The 24,163-nt window shown below is 37.2% G+C and overlaps 1 protein-coding gene across 6 annotated transcripts in view; it reads left to right on the top strand.

Moving 5' to 3' along the window:
* LOC120304882 (lipase member M-like) overlaps positions 1 to 23,250 on the top strand; it is a 33,560-nt gene extending 10,310 nt beyond the window's left edge. For 2 of the 6 annotated variants that reach the window (XM_039335928.1, XM_039335929.1), the window contains exons 4-10: positions 2,886 to 3,084; positions 4,884 to 4,993; positions 8,950 to 9,086; positions 11,202 to 11,348; positions 18,676 to 18,747; positions 21,330 to 21,395; positions 22,559 to 23,250. In XM_039335928.1, coding sequence (XP_039191862.1) covers positions 2,886 to 3,084; positions 4,884 to 4,993; positions 8,950 to 9,086; positions 11,202 to 11,348; positions 18,676 to 18,747; positions 21,330 to 21,395; positions 22,559 to 22,792 — 965 coding nt within the window. In that variant the 3' untranslated portion in view covers positions 22,793 to 23,250. Of the gene's footprint in view, positions 1 to 2,885; positions 3,085 to 4,883; positions 4,994 to 8,949; positions 9,087 to 11,201; positions 11,349 to 18,675; positions 18,748 to 21,329; positions 21,458 to 22,455 lie in introns of all 6 variants that reach the window. The other 4 variants (XM_039335930.1, XM_039335931.1, XM_039335932.1 and 1 more) reach the window with 4 other exon arrangements.
* The last annotated feature ends 913 nt before the right edge of the window (positions 23,251 to 24,163 follow it).

Genomic DNA, 24,163 nt, shown 5'->3' on the forward strand with positions numbered 1-24,163 from the left:
TTTTTGAACTTGTTCCATAGTTTCTTGGACCATAGCATAAAATCCCTCTATTTCAAGCTCTGTTGCAGCAGTCATTGGGGCATAGATTTGGATAATTGTGATGCTGAGTGGCTTGATGTAAATTCTGATGGTTATTTTTCAGTCACTGACTTTTTAAGAAGCTTTTCACTGCTCTAGTTTCTTGCTTACAATAAAGACTACTCCATTTGTTTTCCTGTATTATGTCCTGAATAATAGACAATGAAGTTCTCAGATTGCAAAAAGCCATTGTCCAACCAGTGTAGTTCATTGACATCCAGGATATCAATTTCCAACCTGATTATCTTTGACAATATTTAATTTTCCTGGCTCATTCCTTTGACATTTCACATGGCTATCCAATCTATCTCTGTATAATGCAGATATTTGTTTATGTCACTGGCTATGTTAGCATCTTGGATTCCTGTCCATTGGGCACCCTATCTGACATGTTTGAAACCTTTTTCATGAAATTTTCTTGGAGAATGTTTTCTCCAACCCAGTAACTCACTTTTCAACAGCTGCCCAGGGACAGCAACTGCCACAGTCCTTGTTAACCTGGTATGAGATTCTTTTTCTGTTGTCTTATCATAGTTAATGGGTTTGTGGCTACTCTTAGTCTGGTTCCTCAGCTGAGACCTATTTGGCTTTCCAGTATACTTTCTGGTGGGATACACCCAGCATAGCTTTCAACCTTAATAGAACACACAAGCTCTTCTTCCATGACAAGGGAGTATCCACATAGAGGGAAAAACATGCTTTATCCTGATGAAAGCACGAAGACCCTATAGATGCTGTATTTCAGTTACTTCATTTTCAGAATACATCTCCATGGAATAGTTTTGTTTGTATGTTTTGTTTTGTTTGTTTGTATGCATGTGAAAAAGAACAGCAGGAAGAGCCAGAAAGCAGAATTAAGTGAGTCATTAGCTTAGAATCATTAGATTTCCACAGCCTAACACCTCTTGAATTCCACTGATTCTTATCTAGCACCAATTTAGTATTGAACATTGACTATTGAATAATATATTACTTACAATTAGCTAGGGAGGTCCTACTGCATTTTGTTTTGTGGGTTTGGGTGGCACTAAGGTCCTCTCCATTTTTGGAATTCTTTCCTAGAGATATTATCACTGCTTTTGGTCTTGCTTCACAATCTGATTATTTTGCAATGACTGAAACAGCTGTTCCTATTTTCTAACTTCTAAACAGCACTTTTTACAGCATATTTTGTTATAGATTATTTTTATTGTGACCTCTACTTGAGCTCAATTCCATTGTAAGCTCCTCTGTGAATGGTATGTAAGGGTTGAATGAAAAGTAATGTGTTCACCTAGTTGTAGTTTAAATAGGATATTTTCATGAACAAGAAAGGGGAAAATCCTTGAAATGTACCTTAATACCATGTACTTATTTCTCCACATAATCATCAAATACTCCTGCCAATAAAAGACAAGTTTCTTAAAACATACAGAAAAGACCTCCACATTTTGTTTCTTCAACCAGATCCTATAATAGTCCTTTCCAATTCTTCATTTGAATCAGATAGAGATGTCCACAAAAGTATTCCTTCCATTATTCTGGATCATGTAACTCTATGTAACCCTGACTAGAGCATGTAGATTTGTACGTAAGAATGTTTGGCATTTATTGGGTTAAGTGCTGTCTCCTTAAGAGATGGCTTATGGGTAAGGTAGTTTCAGCTAGTCAGTCCTATCATGTTAGTAGGTCAGTGGGAGGAGGCACCAAAGTATATTAGAGGATATCCTAGCCACAACCCTGTTGGGGAAGTTTCCTTTGTTTCATCCAGCCTCATGTCTCCTAGCCACATGGCTTGGAGGTCCTATGCCAACATGTGATGCTTATGCAGAAGAAGAGGGGAAAATCCATAATCAAATTACCTGTGGAATGAACCAATGCCACTAAATACGCTTCTGGATGTATCTCTAGATAACAGTGAGTTATTGTTTAGGATTCCCAGAAGTAAAGCAATACTTTCTATTTATTCCTCTGAGTTATATGTCTGTCCTGGATGGGACTAAAGCCGTCTGTTCTGTCTGGGGCAGAACATCCATCCTTTTTCCCTGCAGGTGAAACTTTGTGATCATATTTCCTGGACTAATCTTGTTTGGGTAATATAGTGAGCCCCACAACATGACAACTGCTCGCAAATTTCAACTGCTGAAGCTTTCACCTCTGTGTTCAGCATGTGAAAAACCCATCCTGCACAAACTGTCTAATGTTGAAGAATATCAATAATATGACCAGATGTATGATTTCCTGTGAAATCCCAAGTTTTAAGTGATCTGCTGATTGTCCTTAACCACTTTATTAATTTTTTCTCACTTGAAAGTCACAAGTTCACTTTGCTCTGGCTCATGCAAATAAGTTCTTTATTATTTGCCATCTTTGTATTTTTTTTTTTGATCCATGCACATTGCTCCTGTCAGTATAGTCATCATCATAAACAACCTGCAATCAACTATTAATCTCATTTGAACAGACTCCTTTGGCAGTTAAAAATTTAGTCACGGCACGTTGCTTAAAATGTACTGAAGAATCTCACTAAGGCTTCCATTGCACAAACAATAGCAACATTAACTTTTCTCATAACAACTTTCCAATAACTGAAGTGAAACAATAGGTACTAAAGAATACATCTGAGCTTCTAGCCATCTATTGGCAATTTATAAAATTGCAAGCATTACTTTTCATTCAGCCTTCATACATTTATGCTCATATTCAGCCTCAAGGTTTCATAGATATTATAAAGATAGAATTGTGATGTTCCATGTATATAAAAAGACAATGTTCCTTATTAGAATGATCCTTAAATGATATAATATTTAAGATTGCTTATTTTCAAGGGCCTAAACCAGCTGTGTTACTGGTATCTGGTTTTGTGACTGAAGGAAGAAGTTGGCTCATCAATCTTCCCAGAAATAGCCTGGGATTTGTTTTAGCAGATGCTGGCTATGATGTTTGGATAATAAATAACAGAGGAACTACCTGGTCTAGAAGACATCAGAATTTAACAATTGACCAAGAAGAATTCTGGAATTTTAGGTAAACTCAGATCAGCTTATATAGTAAATAAATAAAAGCAGTTTTTTGCCAGAGAAATGGGTCAGGTTTTGTAGAATGAGAGATGTATCCTTTAGTAACTTTTCAGATTGTATTATATATTCATAATGAATTATCAAATTCATTGGATTTATGACACTAATTTAGGGAGCCCATCAGAACATAAAGATATTTTCCTCCAGTTTCAATATCAGTTATTCATTAAGGTTTATCAGTAATCCAGACTTTATCATTAAAATGTCATTTGAAGCATGCAGAATGTGGATGTACTGCCTATCTGCAACACTTTAAAGTATCTGCATTGCACGTGCCTGCATTTTTTCCCAGGAAAGGAAAAGGTGTTCCAGGTGCTATGAAGATCAAAATGCATGGGAGCACTTTGCCTCCTAGTGCCAATAAATTAAACTTTAATGTATATTAATAGCAAATGAAATATTAAATTGCAATTAGTATATGAGACGCAGCTTGGTTTAGGGATGAACAGCTCTGGACTAGAAGTTGGAAGATCATGAGTTCTAGTTCTTCCTTAGGCACAAAAGTCCACTGGGAAGAAGTTAATGGGAAATCACTTGTGAACTGTTGCAAAGAAAATGGTCCATGTACAAGTAGTCCTCAACAGTTACAACAGTATGTTTAGTGACCGTTTGATGTTACAACACTGAAAAAAGTGACTTATAACCATTTTGCACATTACAACCTTTGATCCCCAAGGGTATTTGATCAAAATTCAGACACTTGGCAACTGACTCATATTTATGATGGCTGCAGGATCCTGGGGTCATGTGATCACCTTTTATAACCTTCTGACAAACAAAGTCAATGTAGAAGCTAGGTTCACTTAACACTTGTATTACTAATTTAATTATTGCAGCGATTCACTTAACAACTGTGTCAAGAAAGGTGATAAAATCGGGCAAAATTCACTTAACAAATGTCTCAATTTTGGGCTCAATTGTGGTCATAAGTCAAGGACTAGCTGTAGTCATCAGTAGTCAAAGTTGGTTTGAAAGACCACAATAAATTCTATGAAGCCAAAATTGCATCATGTATACAAAAGAGGAAGGTGTGCCTAAAAAAATTAGCTGTTTGAAGAAGTACATTTTTAGGAAGAAACAGATTAAGAGAAATAAACAGAAAAAAATTCATACAGGTTCAACAAACTCAATTACAAAATTCTGGCAAAGCAAATAGAAAATGAGGAAGGAGAGAGAACAGAAGAGAGTACAATATCTTAAATGGAAGTAAGACTGATCCCTGACTTGTTCTTAATTATTAAGGCAAATCCTATACAGCATGGAGAATTTAGAGCCCTCAGTTTTTGCTAAAGTGTAGCATAAGGAAGACTCTGCCATGTATCATTTTAACAAATGAGCAATTTGATAATGAAACAATTAAAAAAACAGCTACTACTTTGCAAATCTAATGGGGTTAGTTTAAGTAAAGTGCCAAACATGTAATTAAAAATTAGTTTTCTTCACTCCTATGCTGTCTATGCAATACAAACAGGTCAGAAACCAGGAGATTCAATCCCACCTTAGCCATGAAAGCTGGCTGAGTGACTTTGGGCCAGTCATTCTCTCTCAACCCAACTTGAGTTGTAGTAGTAGTAGTTGATATTGCAAAATAAGAAGAGGAAGGAGTTCACCATCTTAAATTATTTTTTAAAAAACAATAAAGGCAAGATAAAAAAAAAAACCTTACAGGCTTCTGATTTTTTTTACCCTTAACCAAAATAAATCTCAACAGTATTTTGTGCCTTTGCTTGTGTCCCTCTATTACAGTTTTCATGAAATGGCAATTTATGATATTCCTGCAACTATAAACTTTATACTACATAAGACAAAGCAGGATAGTTTATATTACATTGGTCATTCTCAAGGAGCTTCATTGGGTAAGTTAAGAATGATAATCATATTTCATCTTTGCATCTTTCTTTGCATCAGTCAATAATTAATGTATTATGGAATCATAGCTGTTTAATGATCAATAATATATTTACTAATCTATTGTGAAATATATGCCCAAAAGAATATGCCAGAGGTTAAAATATAATAGTCTCTTGACAGGAAGAAGTCTGTCTTGAATTCTTGAAACATAGACAGGGAACAGAGTTAGAGAAAATGATAAATGCAAATAACTGATTTCTTTCTTTCTCTTTTTCCCCCTGAAAGATGCTGCAGTAGTGAAGAAACTAAGCCAGTCATGAATATAGGCTTTAGGGCCTATTAGAGGCATGGCAGAAATGTAGGGAAAGGATGGGGATTGAAAATTTAACCTTTGAGTTAGGCAAAATGTGGATAGCTTTGTGAGACTAATCACAAACATTGCATTTGGTCTTCTGATATTAACCACCCAACCAAATAGAATTTGGTGGCCCTTGGTCCTTGCTGAAGATAATGAGATTATCTTTAGCATTTAACTATGAGATACATGGGTGCAAGCAAAGCCTTCTCATATCCTTTTATTAGCCTTCTCTCTATCGATTGTCTAAGAGCAAATATCTCACCTTTCCAACCCTGTCCTATTTTAGTTATATCCCATTAATTCACAACTCTTCTAATCCAGAATTCCTTCACATTCCCAATCTTCAATCTTCAAAGTAAATCAATCCAATTTGGATATTCTGCTGCACAGAAAAGAAAGTCACTTTTATAAAAACAACAATAAGATCAGGAGGAGGAGGAAGAGGAGGAGGATAGCTGACACTTTCTTGCAAGTTTATCCTTTATGTATCTATCAATCTTGAAACAAAACAAGTATAGCAAACACCGTCTCTTAAATATCAATACAAATACAGGGGCTTCCGGTTTGGCCTTCTGCGCCCAGTTTCACCCTACTGGGACCCTAAAAGGCCCTAAAGTCACCCTGAAGAGGCAGTGAAGAAGGAGGGTGCCTCATCGATCATGGAGAGATGGCGGTCTTTCCATTCGATCCGAAGAAAGCCCTCCAAACTGGCAGGAGAAGGACTGGCTACATTCCTGTGGCCAGCCACTAGCCACTGACAACTGAAGAAGAAAAGCACCAATTAGCAGATCGTAAACGGCATGTTTGGAACTGGGTGAGAATATAGATTCTTTCTTTACTATTTTACAACTGAATTTCCTGGGAAAGACTCCCAAGAAGCTAAAAACCTCCAAACGTGAGAAGGAAGGGGATTCTAGCCCCACCCTTCCAGAAGAACAGAAGTGGCATTTTAATTTCTTTTATGGGAGACAGAAATCTGAAATGGAAGTAACATAAAGCTACAGTTTTGACAAATTTGAGAACTGAGATAATTGTTAACATTTTCTCTTTGAGGAAAAAAACATTGAGATGAAATATAAAAAAATCAGCCCTTTGTCTTAAGAATGGAAAATGGATTTTGAATGACATCTAGTGGTGGATTTGAGTATAGCACCATAACTAGCTTCCTGGCTGCTTGGCTGCTTGGTGACTCGTAGCTTAATGGAGAAGAGCTGGCAATAAAGGAAAATATTTTGGCATACTTATCACCCTGACCTTCTTGTACTATAAATACCTACTAAGCTTGGATTTTTCCAAGCTCAGAACTACTGGGAGAGAAAGAAAAAATTGTCTTTTGACTATGTCTGGCAGGGAGAGACTTTTGAACTGCTTTCAGGATGGTTGAACATTTTGAACACTTTGAATATTGTGAATTACAACTTTGCCTGATTCACAATTCTTGGATGCCTGAAACAAAGAATCACTACAAAATAGTGCTTTTAGGACTGGACCCATATTCTGGAACCTATTGGACTATAAAGGCTACACATTAAGACCACAAACTAGATGAAACTTTGTTCTACTCTTATTAAGATTGGTAACACTAATCATAAAAGTTTTGACAGACTATCTGGAGGGGGGAAACAAAAATGGATGTTTTATACCCAGCTAAAAGTGGTAAGAAAATATACCTTGTACCTCCATTTGAAGCCCCCATCCAGGCAAATCAAGGATCTCCAAGAATGATGCCTCAAGAAAAAATAAACACCTTTTAGAAGGAAACATACCCTATGCTACAACTAATTCACCCAACAATTGTTGCACACAAAGAAGACACAAAAAGGAATCATAATGAGACTAAAAATAATTTAGATAATATAAATGAGCAAATCTCCAAATTAAATCTACAGCTAGAAAATTCTCAGACAATGACTACAAAGTATGAACAAATAAACCAGAAATCAGAAGATGAAGCAGAGGAAATTGACCCAGTGATGGAAGAGATAAAAGTAGGGACATATAAATTACCATATACAAATAAAATACTGTAAGACTTAGCCATAACACAAAAAAGGAAAAGGCACTTTACCCCTTAAGTCTGCAAAATATATCTGATGATAAGGAAGAAGATCTTCAAAAATGGAATATAAATGTCAGGGGAAATGACACAACCTGGGAGACAAAAAAAGAAAAGAGAAATTGAGAGAGAAGGACAGTGGAGTTGCTTAAATAATATAAATGGGCGGAATTCCCCCCCCCCAAAAAATACCCTACCTAAATTGTCTTCCTCATGCCAAGCAATTTTTTACAAAAATAGAAAGAAAATTCCTGGGCGATTTAATTGCTTTGGCTTGGAAAGCTACTTGGCAAAGAAAGAAAGTGAGAGTTAGACTTAAAAAACAGAATATTTGGCCTATTAGAGGGGGCATTATATGATTAAATATCTGTTTGAATGTGATTAACAGATGACCCTTAGATATAATTAGACTTTTATAATAAAAGGTATGATTTAGAATTAAAATAGCATTTTTTTTCTTTTTTGATATGGGAAATATGAAAATAAGAGGATGGTTGGTATGAACAAAACTCTTAGCTATATAAATGTAATTAATATTGAAAAAATCTGACAAAGATATTTCAAATATTGATGGAAAATCAAACTTTAATAAGAGCATGAAAAACAGGATATTGATTTATGAATTGATATTATTATTTGTATAATAATAAAATAGGATATTTATATTTAACTTTGCATGCATCAACAATAGCAAGAATTGTAATTGTGTAATGAGTGGAAAATGGAAAAAAATATGGGGAGGAAAAGAGGATCAGAGAAAAAACACTGGATTGTGCAATACTGAACAGATTTATATTGAAGAAGTTAATGTTAAATATGTGAATCCAGACAACATGTTATCAGAGGTCCCAACCACAGACCTAAGCCCAAAAGAAAACAGGACATTGGGATCAAAGGAAACCAGGTTTATTCGGGTACACTCTGGCTTGCGAGCTCAAAGCAGTTGCAAACAAAGTCAGCGCTGGGAGCAACTGCCTCCCAGTGCACTAAATAGATGGATCCCACCCAGGCCCACCCCCACCTACCTAACCAGCATCCAGAATGATGATTGTGAGCTCCCAGCTGGCCCCTGCTCTTAGCAGTCAGCCTGGCTTGGGCTTTGGTCCAGGGCAGCAAGGCAGCAAAGCAAGTGAGGGCTGATTTCAAAGTCCCCACCATTTCTCTGTACTGATCAGCTGTTCAGCAGAGTACTGAACAGCTGAGCTGGTAAAACCTGGAAATTTGTGACTGCCAGCCATTCACCATCATGACAGCCAGTCAGCTACCGGCTCCTCGACGATTGCTGCACTTCAAACGCCCACCCAGTCAACAACTAGGTGAAGGGGGGAGGGCTGTTACTGCTGCTGCCTCCAGATGCACCCGTGCCCCTCCCCCCTCCCGGTTAGTGTCAAGCCCGCGGAGCTTTACAACTAAGCATTAAAGATTGAAATTGTTAAAAATCAATAAAACATTAAAAAAATTAATAAATATCAATACAAATACTGACACCATGTTTTACTCTACATTTAGCTTGACTTTCAATTTTTTAAAACTTATCTTTCTTTCAGGTCTTATTACTTTTTCAGCCTTTCCACAGCTTGCTCTGAAAACGAAACTTTTAGTATGCCTTGCACCTCCCTACACAATGAAGGACCTCAAGGGACCAGCAAAATATATTTTACAACTTCCCTACAAAGTTAAAAGGGTAGGTATTTCCCATAGGTTTACATTCTTATGCTATTTGATTCAGTATAGAAATATATATTATCAGTGCTTTTTCTCTAAAAAGAAAAAGGTGCCAGAACTCACACAAGTCAGACAACCTGCCTTGCCTACAAGGTTCCATCCAAAAAAGTGCCAGAACTCCGTTCTGGGCATTCTATGAGAAAAAAAGCCCTGTATATTATCATCTCCTGCAGTTCATATAATTTGGAAGTAGGGTTTAAATATCTATTTAATATTCAACTCCTTTTTTTCTCAGAATTTGTATGGATTTTTTTTTCTGCACTTAAACACAAAAAATTACTTCTGTTCCTCATTTTGCCTAAGATGTAATGAGCATAAATGTGTATGTAATGTGTAGTCACATTTATGTAATGAGCATAAATGTGACTACAAAACTGGACATAATTTTTTAAAACTAATTTTGTTTTGTACAAATGCTTGCTTTTAAAGGGTCCCTCCTACATTATTAGAGATGTTCATTGACAGAATATTTAGCAAAATGTTGCTTTCCTTATTTTATCGTTTATAAGGATGGTGGAGAATTTCACATGAAGCTACATACACAATATTTGTTTTTTAAAAGAAGTACTGCTGAAGAAACAGACTTGTATTTATTTTATTTTTTTTTCTGTCCAGTTTTTTAAGTTAGTTGTTTCATCTACTCTGATTGGACAATACATTTTCACTTAGGATGAAATTTTGAGAAGATTTTTTTTATCTTTAAAAAAACTCTCCAACTTATAATTCCCAAATTCTTGAATAATTCCTGGAAAACATTTAGAAACCAGTCTGCTGTTTCCATAAATAGTGTAAAAATTTTTAAAAGGCCATTTTTTCATTCACCTCCAGTTATTTTTCAGTTTTTAAAAATATCTATTTCCTGTACCCCCTCAGTGTATGTCACATTTGCTTGATACAATTACAGGGTTTAACTTCACTTTCTCTTCTAAAATGATTTGATAAAACTGATTAAACAAATAGAAATGAGAAAGGATAAGCATCACGTTTTCTTTAAAAGTTTTGCTCTGCATCCTCCTACAGGTTTTAACCTACCTAATACATGTATCCCAGTGTGAAAAGAAAAACCCTCCATGCCACTCATTTATGCCATCCATCCCTGACCTACCAGCGAACCCCAGACAATAAAAGAAAGGCCTGCTTAAGCTTTTTCATTGATTCTAACACCTAGGTAGGATGAAATTGACTAAGCACATCTTTAGATAAAATATTGACAAATATCCACAACTTAATTAAAAACTAGGGAGAATGCCCTTTAGAAATGAAAATTTCTCACACCCATAATAGGCTTTCCTACTCTAATCCATCACCCAGAGGTCATCACCTTGACTTACAAAAAATAAAGATTACAAAACTTTGAAGTGCAGGAAACTGCATTTCCTCTGTACCGAACCTGGTGCACCCTCTAATAATCCTTAGAAAGCAGGCTAAATTCATGTACTTCCTAGGAACAAAAGACACTCTATAAAAGTAACTAGTTTTTCTTTGTGACGGCCTTCTTTGATTGCTAACTCTCTTGCTATTTTGCTGTTGAATAAATTTTATCTCTGCTTCCAGCAATTTTCCTGTGTTCTTTTCAAATCCTGGATCAGACTAGGAATTTATTCTCACTCCAGAAAACCTATTTGCAGTTCCCCATGTTCAAAAAGTGAGGAGAGCAGATTTTACAAGTCTTGGTTTTGGGTAGTGATCCTACATGTTAGCTTTGCCACAGAAATTTGATTTGTCCCTTAAAAATATAACTTTTTTAAAAAACCTTTGAATTATGAGTTGTTATCATAGTAACAGTTTTGTGTATGTTAGGCTTCATCTATTGCATTATTGTATTGTTGTTTTTTGTCATGGATGAAGTGGTTGTTGGCATGCTTTATATTAATGAATGTTGTAATTAATACCCACTAATTATAGAGGGTAAATCCCATAAGTAAGGAATAAAGAAAGATTGCATGTATTTCAAAATATTGTTAAAATAATGCAGAGAATCAATGGCTGAATTAAATGAGGAACTGATAAGAAACTATTCAGTTAGAGGTGCTTCTATAGAAATTTGCAATATATTTGTATTTGTATTTGGCAGTATTTATGGGGCAATAAAGACTTTCGTCTTCTAAGCAACAGAGCAAAAAACATCAATGCCCATCTATGCAGCTACCCAGAAATAAACAAGATTTGCATCCAAATAATTTTCTCTGTTGTGGGTTTTAATCAAAACAATATAAATGTGGTAAGTGGATTGTGGATTTTTTTTTCTTTAGATAAATCAAAGTATTTATTTTTAATATGAATTTTATGGATAACTTTGCAATAATAGTATGTATTATTTCTGCAAGTGATTATTTTTTTTACAACAGTTCAAAATTTAGTTGATGCACCATTTTTTTCAATTAGTTTGTTTTCATTCATTAATCCTGTGTAGTACTGATTGAACAGTTGCAGTTGCCATCTTGATTCCCCCCCCCTTTCCTGTGGACACCTTGTAAAATGCTGAAAGCACAGAATGTGGCTTTTAAATCTGGTGACATGCTGGCACTTAGAACAGCCAGAGCAAATCAGAAAAATGCCATAAAAGGTGCAAAGCAATCCCATTGCCAGAAAATTCAGAACTTTTTTCAGGACCCAACAAACACCAGGCGAATGTGGCAAGGGATCCAGGCCATTATGGATTACAAGGTGGCTCCATCGAGATGCAAGGATTACACAGACTAAACAAACTGAATGCATTTTTTTGTAGATTTGAGGCATCAAACAGCATTCCTGCTAGGAAAGCAGTGCCCCATCCTGATGAGCAAGTGCCAAGCTTTGATGTCATCTCTGTCCAGAAAACACTGTAGACAGTTAACATTCGGAAAGCAGCAGGATCAGATAACATCCCCGGATGTGTCCTCAGGGAATGCGTAGAAGAGCTGGTTTGTGTTCTCACAGATATTTTCAACCTCTGATTGCAACAGGCAGTGGTCCCATCATGTTTTAAGACGGCCATCATCTTGCCAGTGCCAAAAAAGTCCACAATTACAGGCCTCAATGATTACCGTCCAGTTGCACTGACATCCACCATCATGAAATGCTTTGAGAAACTGATAAAGGACACTATTGTATCTAGCTTCCCACCAGCATTTGACCTGCTTCTGTTTGCCTACTGACCAAATCGCTCTATGGAGGATGCTATTTCTTCTGTTCTCCATCTGAACCTGAAGCACTTGTTGTTGTTGTTGTTGTTGTTGTTCTTAATTGTGAACTCGTGTCTGACCCATCGTGACACCATGGACAATGTTCCTCCAGGTCTTCCTGTCCTCTACCATCTTCTGGAGTCCATTTAAGTTCACACCTACTGCTTCAGTGACTCCATCCAGCCATCTCATTCTCTGTCGTCCCCTTCTTTTATTGCCCTCAATCTTTCCCAGCATTAGAACTTCTCCAGTGAGTCCTTCCTTCTCCTTAGGTGGCCAAAGTATTTGAGTTTCAACTTCAGGATCTGGCCTTCTAAAGAGCAGTCGGGGTTGATCTCTTCTAGGACTGACCGGTTTGAACGCCTTGCAGTCCAAGGGACTCGCAGGAGTCTTCTCCAGCACCATAGTTCAAAGGCCTCAATTCTTTGGCGCTCAGCCTTTCTTATGGTCCAACTTTCACAGCCATACATTGCAACTGGGAAAACCATGGCCTGGACTATATGCATTTTTGTTGGCAGGGTGATGTCTCTGCTTTTTAGTATGCTGTCTAGATTTGCCATAGCTTTCCTCCCCAGGAGCAAGCGTCTTTTAATTTCTTGGCTGCAGTCCCCATCTGAGATGATCTTGGAGCCCAGAAAAATAAAATCTGTCACTTTCTTAATGTTGAGTTTCAAGCCAACTTTTGCACTCTCCTTCTTCAACTGCATCAAGAGGCTCTTTAGTTCCTCTTCACTTTCTGCCATTAGAGTGGTATCATCTGCATATCTTAGGTTGTTGATATTTCTCCCGGCAGTCTTAATTCCAACTTTTGTTTCATCTAGCCCTGCCTTTCTCATGATGTGCTCTGCATATAAGTTAAATAGGCAGGGTGACAGTATACAGCCTTGCTGGACTCCTTTTCCAATTTTGAACCAATCAGTGGTTCCGTGTCCAGTTCTCACTGTTGCTTCTTGACCCGCATATAGGTTTCTCAAGAGACAAATAAGATGGTCTGGTATTCCCATCTCTTTAAGAACTTGCCACAATTTGTTGTGATCCACACAATCAAAGGCTTTTGCATAGTCAATGAAGCAGAAGTAGATGTTTTTCTGGAACTCCCTAGCTTTCTCCATGATCCAGCGTATGTTGGCAATTTGATCTCTAGTTCCTCTGCCTCTTCGAAATCCTGCCTGTACTTCTGGTAGTTCTCGATCCACATACTGCTGGAGTCTAGCTTGTAGGATTTTAAGCATAACTTTACTAGCATGTGAAATGAGTGCAATGGTGCGATAGTTTGAACATTCTTTGGCATTGCCTTTCTTTGGAATTGGAATGTAAACTGACCTTTTCCAATCCTGTGGCCACTGTTGAGTTTTCCAAATTTGCTGGCAAATTGAGTGTAGCACTTTTACTGCATCGTCTTTTAAGATTTTGAATAGCTCAGCTGGAATACTGTCACCTCACTAGCTTTGTTGTTGCTCAGATTTTCTAAGGCCCATTTCACTTCACATTCTAGGATGTCTGGTTCGAGGTCAGTGACCATCTCATTGTGGTTATCTGGGATGTTAAGCTCATTCTTGTATAGTTCTTCTGTGTAGTTTTGCCATCTCTTCTTAATCTCTTCTGCCTCTGTTAGGTCCTGCCATTTTGGTCCTTTATCATGCCCATCTTTGCATGAAATGTTCCCTTCATATCTCCAATTTTCTTGAAGAGATCTCTGGTCCTCCCTATTCTGTTGTTTTCTTCTATTTCTTTGCACTGTTCATTTAAGGAGGCATTCTTATCTCTTCTAGCTATTCTCTGGAATTCTGCATTCAATTGGGTGTATTTTTCTCTTTCTCTTTTGCCTTTCGCTTCCCTTCTTTCCTCAGCTATTTGCAAAGCTTCCTCAGACAGCCATTTTGCTTTCTTGCATTTCTTTTTCTTTGGGATGGTTTTAGTTGCTACCTCTTGTACAATGTTGCGAACTTCCATCCATAGTTCTTCAGGCACTCTGTCTATCAGATCTAATTCCTTAAATCTATTTGTCACCTCTACTGTATATTCATCAGGAATATGATTTAGTTCATACCTGAATGGCCTAGTGCTTTTACCTACTTTTTTCAATTTAAGCCTAAATTTTGCAACAAGAAGCTCATGATCTGAGCCACAGTCAGCTCCTGGTTTTGTTTTTACTGACTGTATAGAGCTTCTCCATCTTTGGCTGCAGAGCACATAGTCAATCTGATTTCTATGTTGACTGTCTGGTAATGTCCATGTGTAGAGCCATCTCTTGGGTTGTTGGAAAAGAGTGTTTGTTATGACCATTGTATTCTCTTGACAAAATTCTATCAGCCTGGGCCCTGCTTCATTTTGTACTCCAAGGCCAAACTTGCCTGTTATTCCGGTTATCTTTTGGCTTCTTACCTTAGCATTCCAATCCCCCATGATGATAAGGACATCATTTTTTGGTGTTAATTCTATAAGGTGCTGTAGGGCTTCATAGAACTGGTCAATTTCATCCTCTTCAGCACCAGTGGTTGGGGCATAGATTTGGATTATTGTGATATTGAATAGTTTGCCTTGGATTCGAATTGAGATCATTCTGTCATTTTGGGAATTGTATCCCAGTATTGCTTTTCCTATTCTTTTATTGACTATGAAGGCTACTCCATTTCTTCTGAGGGATTCTTGCCCACAGTAGTATGCCTGATGGTCATCTGAGTTAAATTCACCCATTCCTGTCCATTTTAGTTTGCTGATTCCTAAGATGTCGATGTTCAGTCTTGTCATCTCTTTTTTGACTACGTTTAGCTTGCCTTGATTCATGGATCTTACATTCCAGGTTCCTATGGAGAAAAAATCTTTACAGCATCGGACTTTCCTTTCACCACTAGATATATCCACAGCTGAGCGTCCTTTCGGCTTTGGCCCAGTCGCTTCATTCTTTCTGGCGCTACTAGTACTAGCCCTCTGCTCTTCCCCAGTAGCATATTGGACACCTTCCGACCTGAGGGGCTCATCTTCCAGCGTCATATCTTTTTGCCTTTTAGTACTGTCCATGGGGTTTTCATGGCAAAGATACTGGAGTGGTTTGCCATTTCCTTCTCCAGTGGATCACATTTTGTCAGAACTCTCTGCTATGACCTGTCCATCTTGGGTGGCCCTTCACGGCATAGCTTATAGCTTCATTGAGTTACACAAGCCCCTTCGCCACAACAAGGCAGTAATCCATAAAGGGGCTGAAGCACTTAGTGGAAAGAAATACTCATGTGCATTTGCTGTTTGTCAACTTCAGTTCAGTGTTTAACACAATCATTCCCAGCATCTAGTAGACAAACTGGGCCTTTTAGGCTTAAACACTCCTTTGTGTAACTGGATTCTTGATTTTCTTACTAACAGGCCCCAATATGTGCGAGTTGGAACAAATACCTCTAATACCATTTTCTTGAGCACAGGTTCTCCTCAGGGCTGTGTCTTAAGTCCGCTGCTGTTCACCCTGTTGACCCATGACTGTTGTGCTAGGTTTGCCACCAACCATATAGTACATACCAGGAGGAAAGAACTTCCTAGCTGATGTGCTATCCCAGTTACCCCAATACAAAAGCAAATGGGAGGAGGTTAACAAGGCAATTATACTCAATCCACAAATTGCCACTCAACTTACACCTCACAGGGTCCCCAATCCTGATGACCCTGGAGTAAAGAAAATAAAGCGAGAGCTTTCCAGACACATGACCAGTGGGTGAGGGTGTGGGAAGAGGTTTGGAGAAACACAAAAATTGCTTTAAATAAGACTTTTGAAACCTATAAAAAGCAGGCTGATAGGATGTTAATTTGGTAAAACAGATTAAAGATCAAAGTCAAACTCATATAAAAAGAATTTATAATGTTTTAATAGAATTGGATTCTGAAACAGAATTAATTAAAGATTGTATGATTAAATGGGCACAAAATATTCAAGAACCGATTTTATTGGATACATGGGAGACAATTTGAGTTAGAAATGTAAAATTTACTCAGGCACAAAATTTTAGAGAAGATTTTTATAAAATATTTTATAGATGGCATTTGGATCCCCAAAAGTTGTCCCACATGTATCCGAATTTACAGCCCAAATGTTGGAGATGTGGAAATTTAGATGCAACTTATTTTCATATTTGGTGGACTTGTAGAGATATTAAAGCTTTTTGGATTAAGATTTGGTGGAATATTCAAAAGATTTTTAAGAAAAAGATAAGTTTACTCTGCAATTATTTTTGTTGGGTATTATTGTAGATTTTGATGTTAGAGAAACTAATTTGATGTTGAACCTTATAACAGCTGCAAGACTATTGGTGGGGCAATATTGGAAGAAAAAATTATTGCCTACTTTGGAAGAATGGATACTTAAAGTTTCTAATTTACCAGAAATGGCAAAAATCTCCACCCATTTGAAGGATCAATCACAAGAAAAATATATTATGGTTTGGAGAAGATGGATTGATTATATTCAGAAGAAATATGACATTGAAAAGTATTATCTTGCTTTTGAGTAGATTTTAGATAATTATTAATAATTATAATTATCTTATCTTTGATTTAATTTGTTAATATTTGTTTGGAGAAGGAGTTAAAGTGTGTTATGGTTTTGTTTGATAGTATAGTCGGTTTATGTTAGTTAGATTATGTTTGTTTATTTTATTTTTTATCCTGTAATCAGCTCTGGGAAGTGGGGGAGGGGGGAAGGGGTGGGGGGGTTTATATTGTAATAAATTTGTAAAACTTTTAAATAAAAAAAAGCAGGCTGATAGGAAGAGGGCTCCCCAAAGAACATTCCAAGTTGGGGAAAAGGTTTATTTGTCAACTAAATATCTACGCTTCAAAGTGCCCAGCAAGAAATTGGGACCAAAATTCTTGGGGCCTTTCCCCATAGTAAGGATCTGTCCTTTGTGTAAGGGGGGCTGGATGTCAATGCTGCTAATATTGAATATTCTTGCTTTGACAATATATGCAGAACTGTCTGGTATTTTTAGAGTTAAATCAGGTGACAGAGAAAGGGGAGGAGAATATAAGGAAAGCGGGGGGGGGGGGAAGAAATGGAAGTTAATCTTTGCCCTCCAAGGTAATTGGAAGATGTGAATCATGACCCCAAAATAGGGGAGGGGAAATGCCTGGAATGTTATGTGCAAAGGGAAGGGAAATTCAGATCTTAGCATTCCACCATGCCGTGCTGACATCTCTGTAACACTAATAAAGGCTTTTTAGGTTAAAAGAAATGCCTGAAAGTTCTTTGAAGTGTTTCGTTAATCAGACACATGACAGTTTGCAGATGGTACCACAGTAGTGGGCCTTATTCAGGATGACAATGTGGAAGCTTACTGCAAGGAGATTGAAGGGTTGGTGAACTGGTGTAAGGAAAACAGCCTAGTTTTAAATACCAGAAAAACCAAAGAGATCATTGTTGATTTCAGAAAAGGCAGGCACAGCCGCACTTCTCTGTGCATAAATGATTCACCTGTGGAGATGGTTACCAGCATCAAATTCCTGGGTGTGCAGCTAACGAGTAGGCTGACTTGGTCGCTCAACAGTGAGAAACTGGCGAAGCAGGCACAGCAGCACCTGCATTTTCTGCACTGCATGAGAAAAGCACATCTTCCTTCCCCTGTCCTGAACACTTTCTACAGGGGGACAATCGAGAGCATCCTGTCATAAAGCATCACAGTCTGGTTTGGAGGCATCACTGCTTCAGACAGGAAGGTGGTGCAGAGAGTGGTGAGAATGGCCAAACAGTTCATTGGCAGCTCCCTCCCTCCCATCCAGGACAAAGCACAGAAGCGCTGCTTGAGCAGGGTCCATAAGATTATCTGGGACACTACATATCCTCTTTATGACCTGTTTTCCTTGTTACCTTCTAGGAGGAGGCTTCGTGGTATCTGAAGCAGAACATCCAGATTCAGCCAGAGTTTCATTCCATACAGCATTAACCTTATGAATTCTCAAGCTTCCTCCTTCCATTATATATTCAAGATGGATAATATTCAATATTTATTTGCTACATATATGTAGGGGTGTGGGTGTATACATATGTTGTTCATAGTATGTTTAGGTGTGTGTCATGTATGTGTTTCACTTTGAGAGCAGGCAACTAAATTTCATTTTTGATGTGTGCCATTGGGCCCACAGTATAAAAATGACAATAAAGGTTATCTTATCTTATCTGATCTTATCTTATTTTGCTTGGTGACTGTTGGCCAATAATGAGACAGAATAATTTTTCCTTGGCTTGAAAATTTCAAGGTTACCTTCAGTAGGAATTGAATAGGCTTTCTCTGACAGAGGATTTAAAGAAATCTACCTGCCTCTCTTTTTGGCTTTAAGAAGCTTAATTGATGTAGCTTTCAAACTCTCAAATGTTTTAATTATTTTGTGTTTATTTTTTTTCAGAGTCGAGCCGATCTTTTTTTGGGAAGTTACCCTGATTTTGCTTCTGTGAAAACTGTATTTCATTGGACCCAGGTAAAGTTCCATTTTCCAATTTTCTTTGCAAGTCAAAATACAATGGTACTATTTGCTACCATTAGATTAAATGTTTAATATCAGGCATACACAGTGGTGGGATTCAACCAGTTTGCATCAGTTCAGCAGAACTGGTAGCTACTTTTTTGTTGCCCGGGCCCAGAATGGACTTCCAGAAGCAGCATCCACACAGAAAACTGGTTGTTCGCATATTTGAATCCCACCACTGAGCATATACCAAACAAATGTACAAGTCTCTGTTCCTCAACTACTTCTTTGAAAACTAAATTCTATATCATTGTCCTTAATTCTAAAATTATTTGTTAAAATATTGTAGTGTTGTTGTTGATCAGGCATGTCAAACTCGCGATGTCACATGACTTCGCACAACGTATTGGACCAGTTTTGCCATTGCTGGCAATGGGGTGGGCATGATGTATCTGGCCTGTTGATGGAGTATGGCTCTAGTTCAAGACCTTCATCATAACTCTGGGCTTGTCCACAATAATTTCAAGACCAACACACATTAGTGACCATGTATTAGACCTTAGATTCACTTCAGAGCACTTGTCATGTGATTTGAACATGGTCAGATCATTTCCTGGACCGTTGCAATTGATGTCTCCCTGTGATTTTTCTGAGGATCCACAACAAATATTGATCCTTTTATCCTAAGACACAGTTACTGTTTCTTTTGGAGTACTTGATAGCTCCAATAGTATGCCTTGGTGGGGAAACACGACCATTAGGGAGTAGGTCACTGCTATGGGATCCTCCTGGACTTGCATTTCCTGCTTGAACAGCAAGTGGAAGCTGTGGCCAGGGATCCTTTGGCAATTGTGGCCCTACCAGGGTGACAGGATGTTGTTACATTGACTTATACCCCATCACCACTCTCCTAGAACACTACTATGTTCTCTACGTGGGACTGCTCTAAAGGAAAACCTCAGAACCTTCAGTCAGGCCAAAATGCATCAGCCAGTGCATTCTCCAACACTCATTGATGCATAGTACAATTGTGCTAAAGACCCTATAGTGCAATGATAGCAAACCTTTTAGAGACAGAGTGCCCAAACTGCAAACCAAAACCCACTTATTGTTGGGTGTTGGGTGGGCATGGCCCATTGGCTGAGTGTGACCCACTGGGTGGGTGTGGCCCATTGGGTGGGTGTGGCTTCAATGGTAATGGCAGACTGGGTGTGACTAAAAAGTTCAATCAATCAATTCCAACTTTGCAAGATTTTTTTTCCCCATGAGAAGTTGAAATTGATTGATTGAATGAACCTTTTTTTTTTTTTTTGCACAATGCAATGGAGGCCTAAAGCAAAAAGGTTTTATAAAACCCTAGGACTGGGGAGATGGCGCATGTGCCCACAAAGAGGGCTCTGCATGCCACCTGTGGCACGCATGCCATAGGTTCGCCACCACGGCTATAGTGGCTTCCTAAAGCCTCCTCCGTGCAATTTAAAATGATTAAAGCATTAAGCCAAATTATATTCCCACTAAAAGTATGTTTTCCAATAGAAGTGGTACAACCTATTCATACTTATCAGGACAAAGATAATAGTAATATCTCAGTTTTGTGAGTGACAGTGCCCAAACTATCTGTCAAATCGACAGGTTGAAAGCTTGCCATGTAACAATGCTTGTTCCTAGATAGTTGAGTCTGGACATAATGAACTCTCTCTTTTGGGAGAGAACCATTAAAAAGGACTTGCCTCCAACGTGTCTGATCAAATTGATAAGCAAATACTATTTGAAGTTCTGAGTATGAATTTTAGTAAATTAGTAATAGAAGGTCCCAGGGATTACTAATAAGAATAATGCAATGGGGGAAGGGTTATATAAATATTTATAAACAAAATATTGCAAGGTAAATTAAAGAAGACAATCTAAGGCAGAACTGGTTCTAGCATATTTATGAGAATACTAAATGGAAACTATACCCACCACTTTATTTCTTGAATAAAGGAAACATAGGTGACTTACCCATATTTTCTTGAAAGGGGAGGATATCAGAATAGTAATATAATCCAGGAGTGAGACATCAAGATTCTTTACTTTCTGCCTTGATGTTCTAAGAAAGGGTAGAAATTAAATTATGATCACAGAAAAATCAGTTGGCATCAAAAACTTCAATCCAAGCCCACACTGAACCATCAAGAATATAAGAGAAATCTAGTGACATAGAATCTGGATAAAGAGTAGCAAATGTCCCCCACAATAGGCAAATGAATTGTACTTGTTTTGCCTATGGTATCTCTGATTAATAAGGTGCAGAATTTGGGTTTGAGCTGATAGAATCCTGTGAAAGACCCAAGCCAAATGAGGTGATGGGGAGGGGGGAACTTCTAAATCTACATAGCTTGAGGCTCCCTTAGATTGGATACAATGTAACATGCAATGGAGTCAAAGATCCAAATATTCTTTATAGACCATCCCCCATTTTATGAATTTTTTTGCAAACTGGAGAGAGGGTGTGATAATTAAAATCCTTTAATTTTGAACTTATATTTGTCTCTAATTTCAGATTTAAAAAAATAAACATGTTAAGTATATGCAACTCTTTCTTCTCAATTTAGATTTTTGAATCAAATGAATTTAAACATTTCGACTTTGGAAACCAGAACAAAGCTATATACAACATGGTGAGGAAAATATTGTTACAGTGCTTGTAATGAGACATGTGATTGCATACATACACAAAGAGGTATGATTTCCTGGCATCCATCTTCCCCACACAACTTCCTACTTCCCACAATCTTGGTGACAGCCTACTCTGCATACTACTACCATCCATTCTGTTTTAGAGCACTTTCCTCACTGGATTAATCAAAGTCTAACTGGGAGGAACAATGTGCTAAATTAAAGCTGTAGCACTTTCAGCCAATTTCTTTTGTATGCCTCCACTGCAGTCTCAATTTTATCAGGTAGAACTTGTTCCTCTTCCCTAACATCTTTTAGACAGTTTATTTATAAAGGCACTATTAAAATTAACTTTTGGGTCTAGTTTTCAAAAATATCCTTTCTTATCCAATGTTAAAATATTTTGCTTCATTCTATAATTGTAAATTGAGTTTGTATTCTTGTTTAATTGTAATCTTTGGTTCCCTTTAATTCCCTCTAGTGTCTAGATTTGAAATTCTTACTATACATTTTTTTAAAATCAAAAGAAAAGCATTTTCGATAGACAGTATTCTTTATAATTAATTCTAAAATCTAATTTCAAATTTATCTGGCCCTTTAATTTGTAACTTTCTAAAAATCAAAGTTTTAATAACTTTTATGTTTATTCCAAAAAGTATTTTTAAGTTCTTAAACTTGTAGTCAAAACTTTGTTTGCTAAGATTTCAAGGAAACTCACCTGGTATTGTCAATCCAAAGATTCCTAATAGCTGAAAAACAGTTAACAAATAATTTCCAAAAATAATTAGAAGTTTGCAGACATAGTATCCTGTCAAAGCATAGACTGTGGTTTGATAAGATGGCTATTCCCTTGTCTCATGGAGCTCTGTACCTGCTAGAGTCTACAAAGCTGTCTGGAGCACTTGTGGCTGATACAAAATATACAGAGGTGATTCATCCTGAGCTACTGCTTGATTAAACCTTTAATGTGAGAGCTTTTTAACTTATCTGTCACAAAATAAGAATTATTTATCATAGAATATAAGAGAAAAGGATTTGTCAAAGAATGGGTATTTTTTTCAGATCTGGATGCATGGAACAAGAATGTTGATATTACTGAAAGATGAAATATCTGGAAATAGAAAAACTGAAGACTATTTCATATTTTGCATCTCTTCTTCCACAGACCAAGCCCCCTTTTTATAAATTAGAAGATATAACTGTGCCAACAGCTGTTTGGAGTGGTGGGAATGACTTCATTGTGACTCCAGAGAACATAAATCACCTGCTCCAGCGACTTACTAACTTAATTTTCCATAAGTATATTCCTAGCTGGCACCATGCTGATTTTATCTGGGGCCTTGATGCCCCAAAATACTTGCATGAGGATATTTTTCATCTAATGCAGAATTACAAATAAATATAGGTGGAAGTTTTCTCTGGCAATAGAGGATAACAGCATTTTGAATTTGATGTAGAAAATAAACAGTACATATTTTCCACATTAGTTTTGAAATGTTACCATCCTCTTTTGTCAGAAAATGTCCCTTTGCTCTTATACCTCCCTTATTTACACTCTGTATGTCAAAGCTGCTAACATTGGATGTTCTTGCTTTGACAACAGATGGAAATGTAGCCATCTTTTTTCTTTCGCTTTTAGAGTTAGTTGATGCTGGGAGGGAGGATGTGGATGAGAGTCTACTTAGTCATAACAATAATAACTCAGCCATGGGAATCAAGATTATTGCATCCAGATTTGATAAAAATTTGGCAGGCTGGAGAGCTTGGGAGAAAGCCCACACTTCAAGCTAATTGGGGAATGTGATTTATTGCTGTTTATTGGAGGAGGGAATTGTGCTTTGTACTTTGTGCCCAGGGGAGGGGAATTCAGTTTTTGGCTTTAACTATGTGCCAATACTTTGTTTCTCGAATAAAACATTGTTTAAGGTAAATAATGCCTCGAAGTTCTTTTGAAAAATTTCATCTGTCGGAACCATGACAGATTACAAAATTTCATCCCCAATGTTTATGGTTTTTCTTGTTTAGCTGAGGGGATGTTAAAAAGCATGTTTCTATATGAAAGAGCCATCATTATTTGTGCATTGCACTGAGCAGTTACTTCTGATAATTGTTTTGACAATGAAGACTTAAAGCAATGTTTCTCAATCTTCGCAAATTTAAAGTGTGTAAACTTCCAGAATTCTCCAGCCACCATGGTGGCTGACAATTCTGGGAGCTAAGGTCTAGTCATGTTAAAGTTCCCAAGGTTGAGAAATACTGCCTTAGAGTGTTATGTGTGACCTCAAGCATAGAACATTCAATTAGACAGAGTTTTACATTTATTTAAAAGCCATATTTAGGGATTATGCTAAGTCCACACCACAATATTTTGCCTGTGATGTCATTATTAAAGAGGTGACTATTCATTCAATTCAGATATCTCTTCTGAAGAGTCTTCCATATACACAACAGAGTATGCACTGAAATTTATATACTACATCAACATTTCCACAGTAACACATATACTATTGTCAATGGATCATGTTTAGAAAGACAATTCATTGCCATTTTGCTGTTTTTCAAATAATTTTATTAACTTTTTTAAGAAGGAAGATAAAAACTAATACAAACTAATATAAAGTACAAAAAAGCTAAAAGTGAAAGGGGAAATAATAGAAAAATAGAAAAAAGATACAGAGAAGTAGCTTCTGATCTTCTTTACAACAGTTATAAATATGATTATAAATTCACCTTTTACTCTAGTCCAGTGATGGTGAACCTTTTAGAGACC

This window comes from Crotalus tigris, unplaced genomic scaffold (assembly GCF_016545835.1).
Source record: "Crotalus tigris isolate CLP2741 ecotype Arizona unplaced genomic scaffold, ASM1654583v1 scf7180000017663.5292952, whole genome shotgun sequence".
In the NCBI taxonomy this organism is placed as follows: Eukaryota; Metazoa; Chordata; class Lepidosauria; order Squamata; family Viperidae; genus Crotalus; species Crotalus tigris.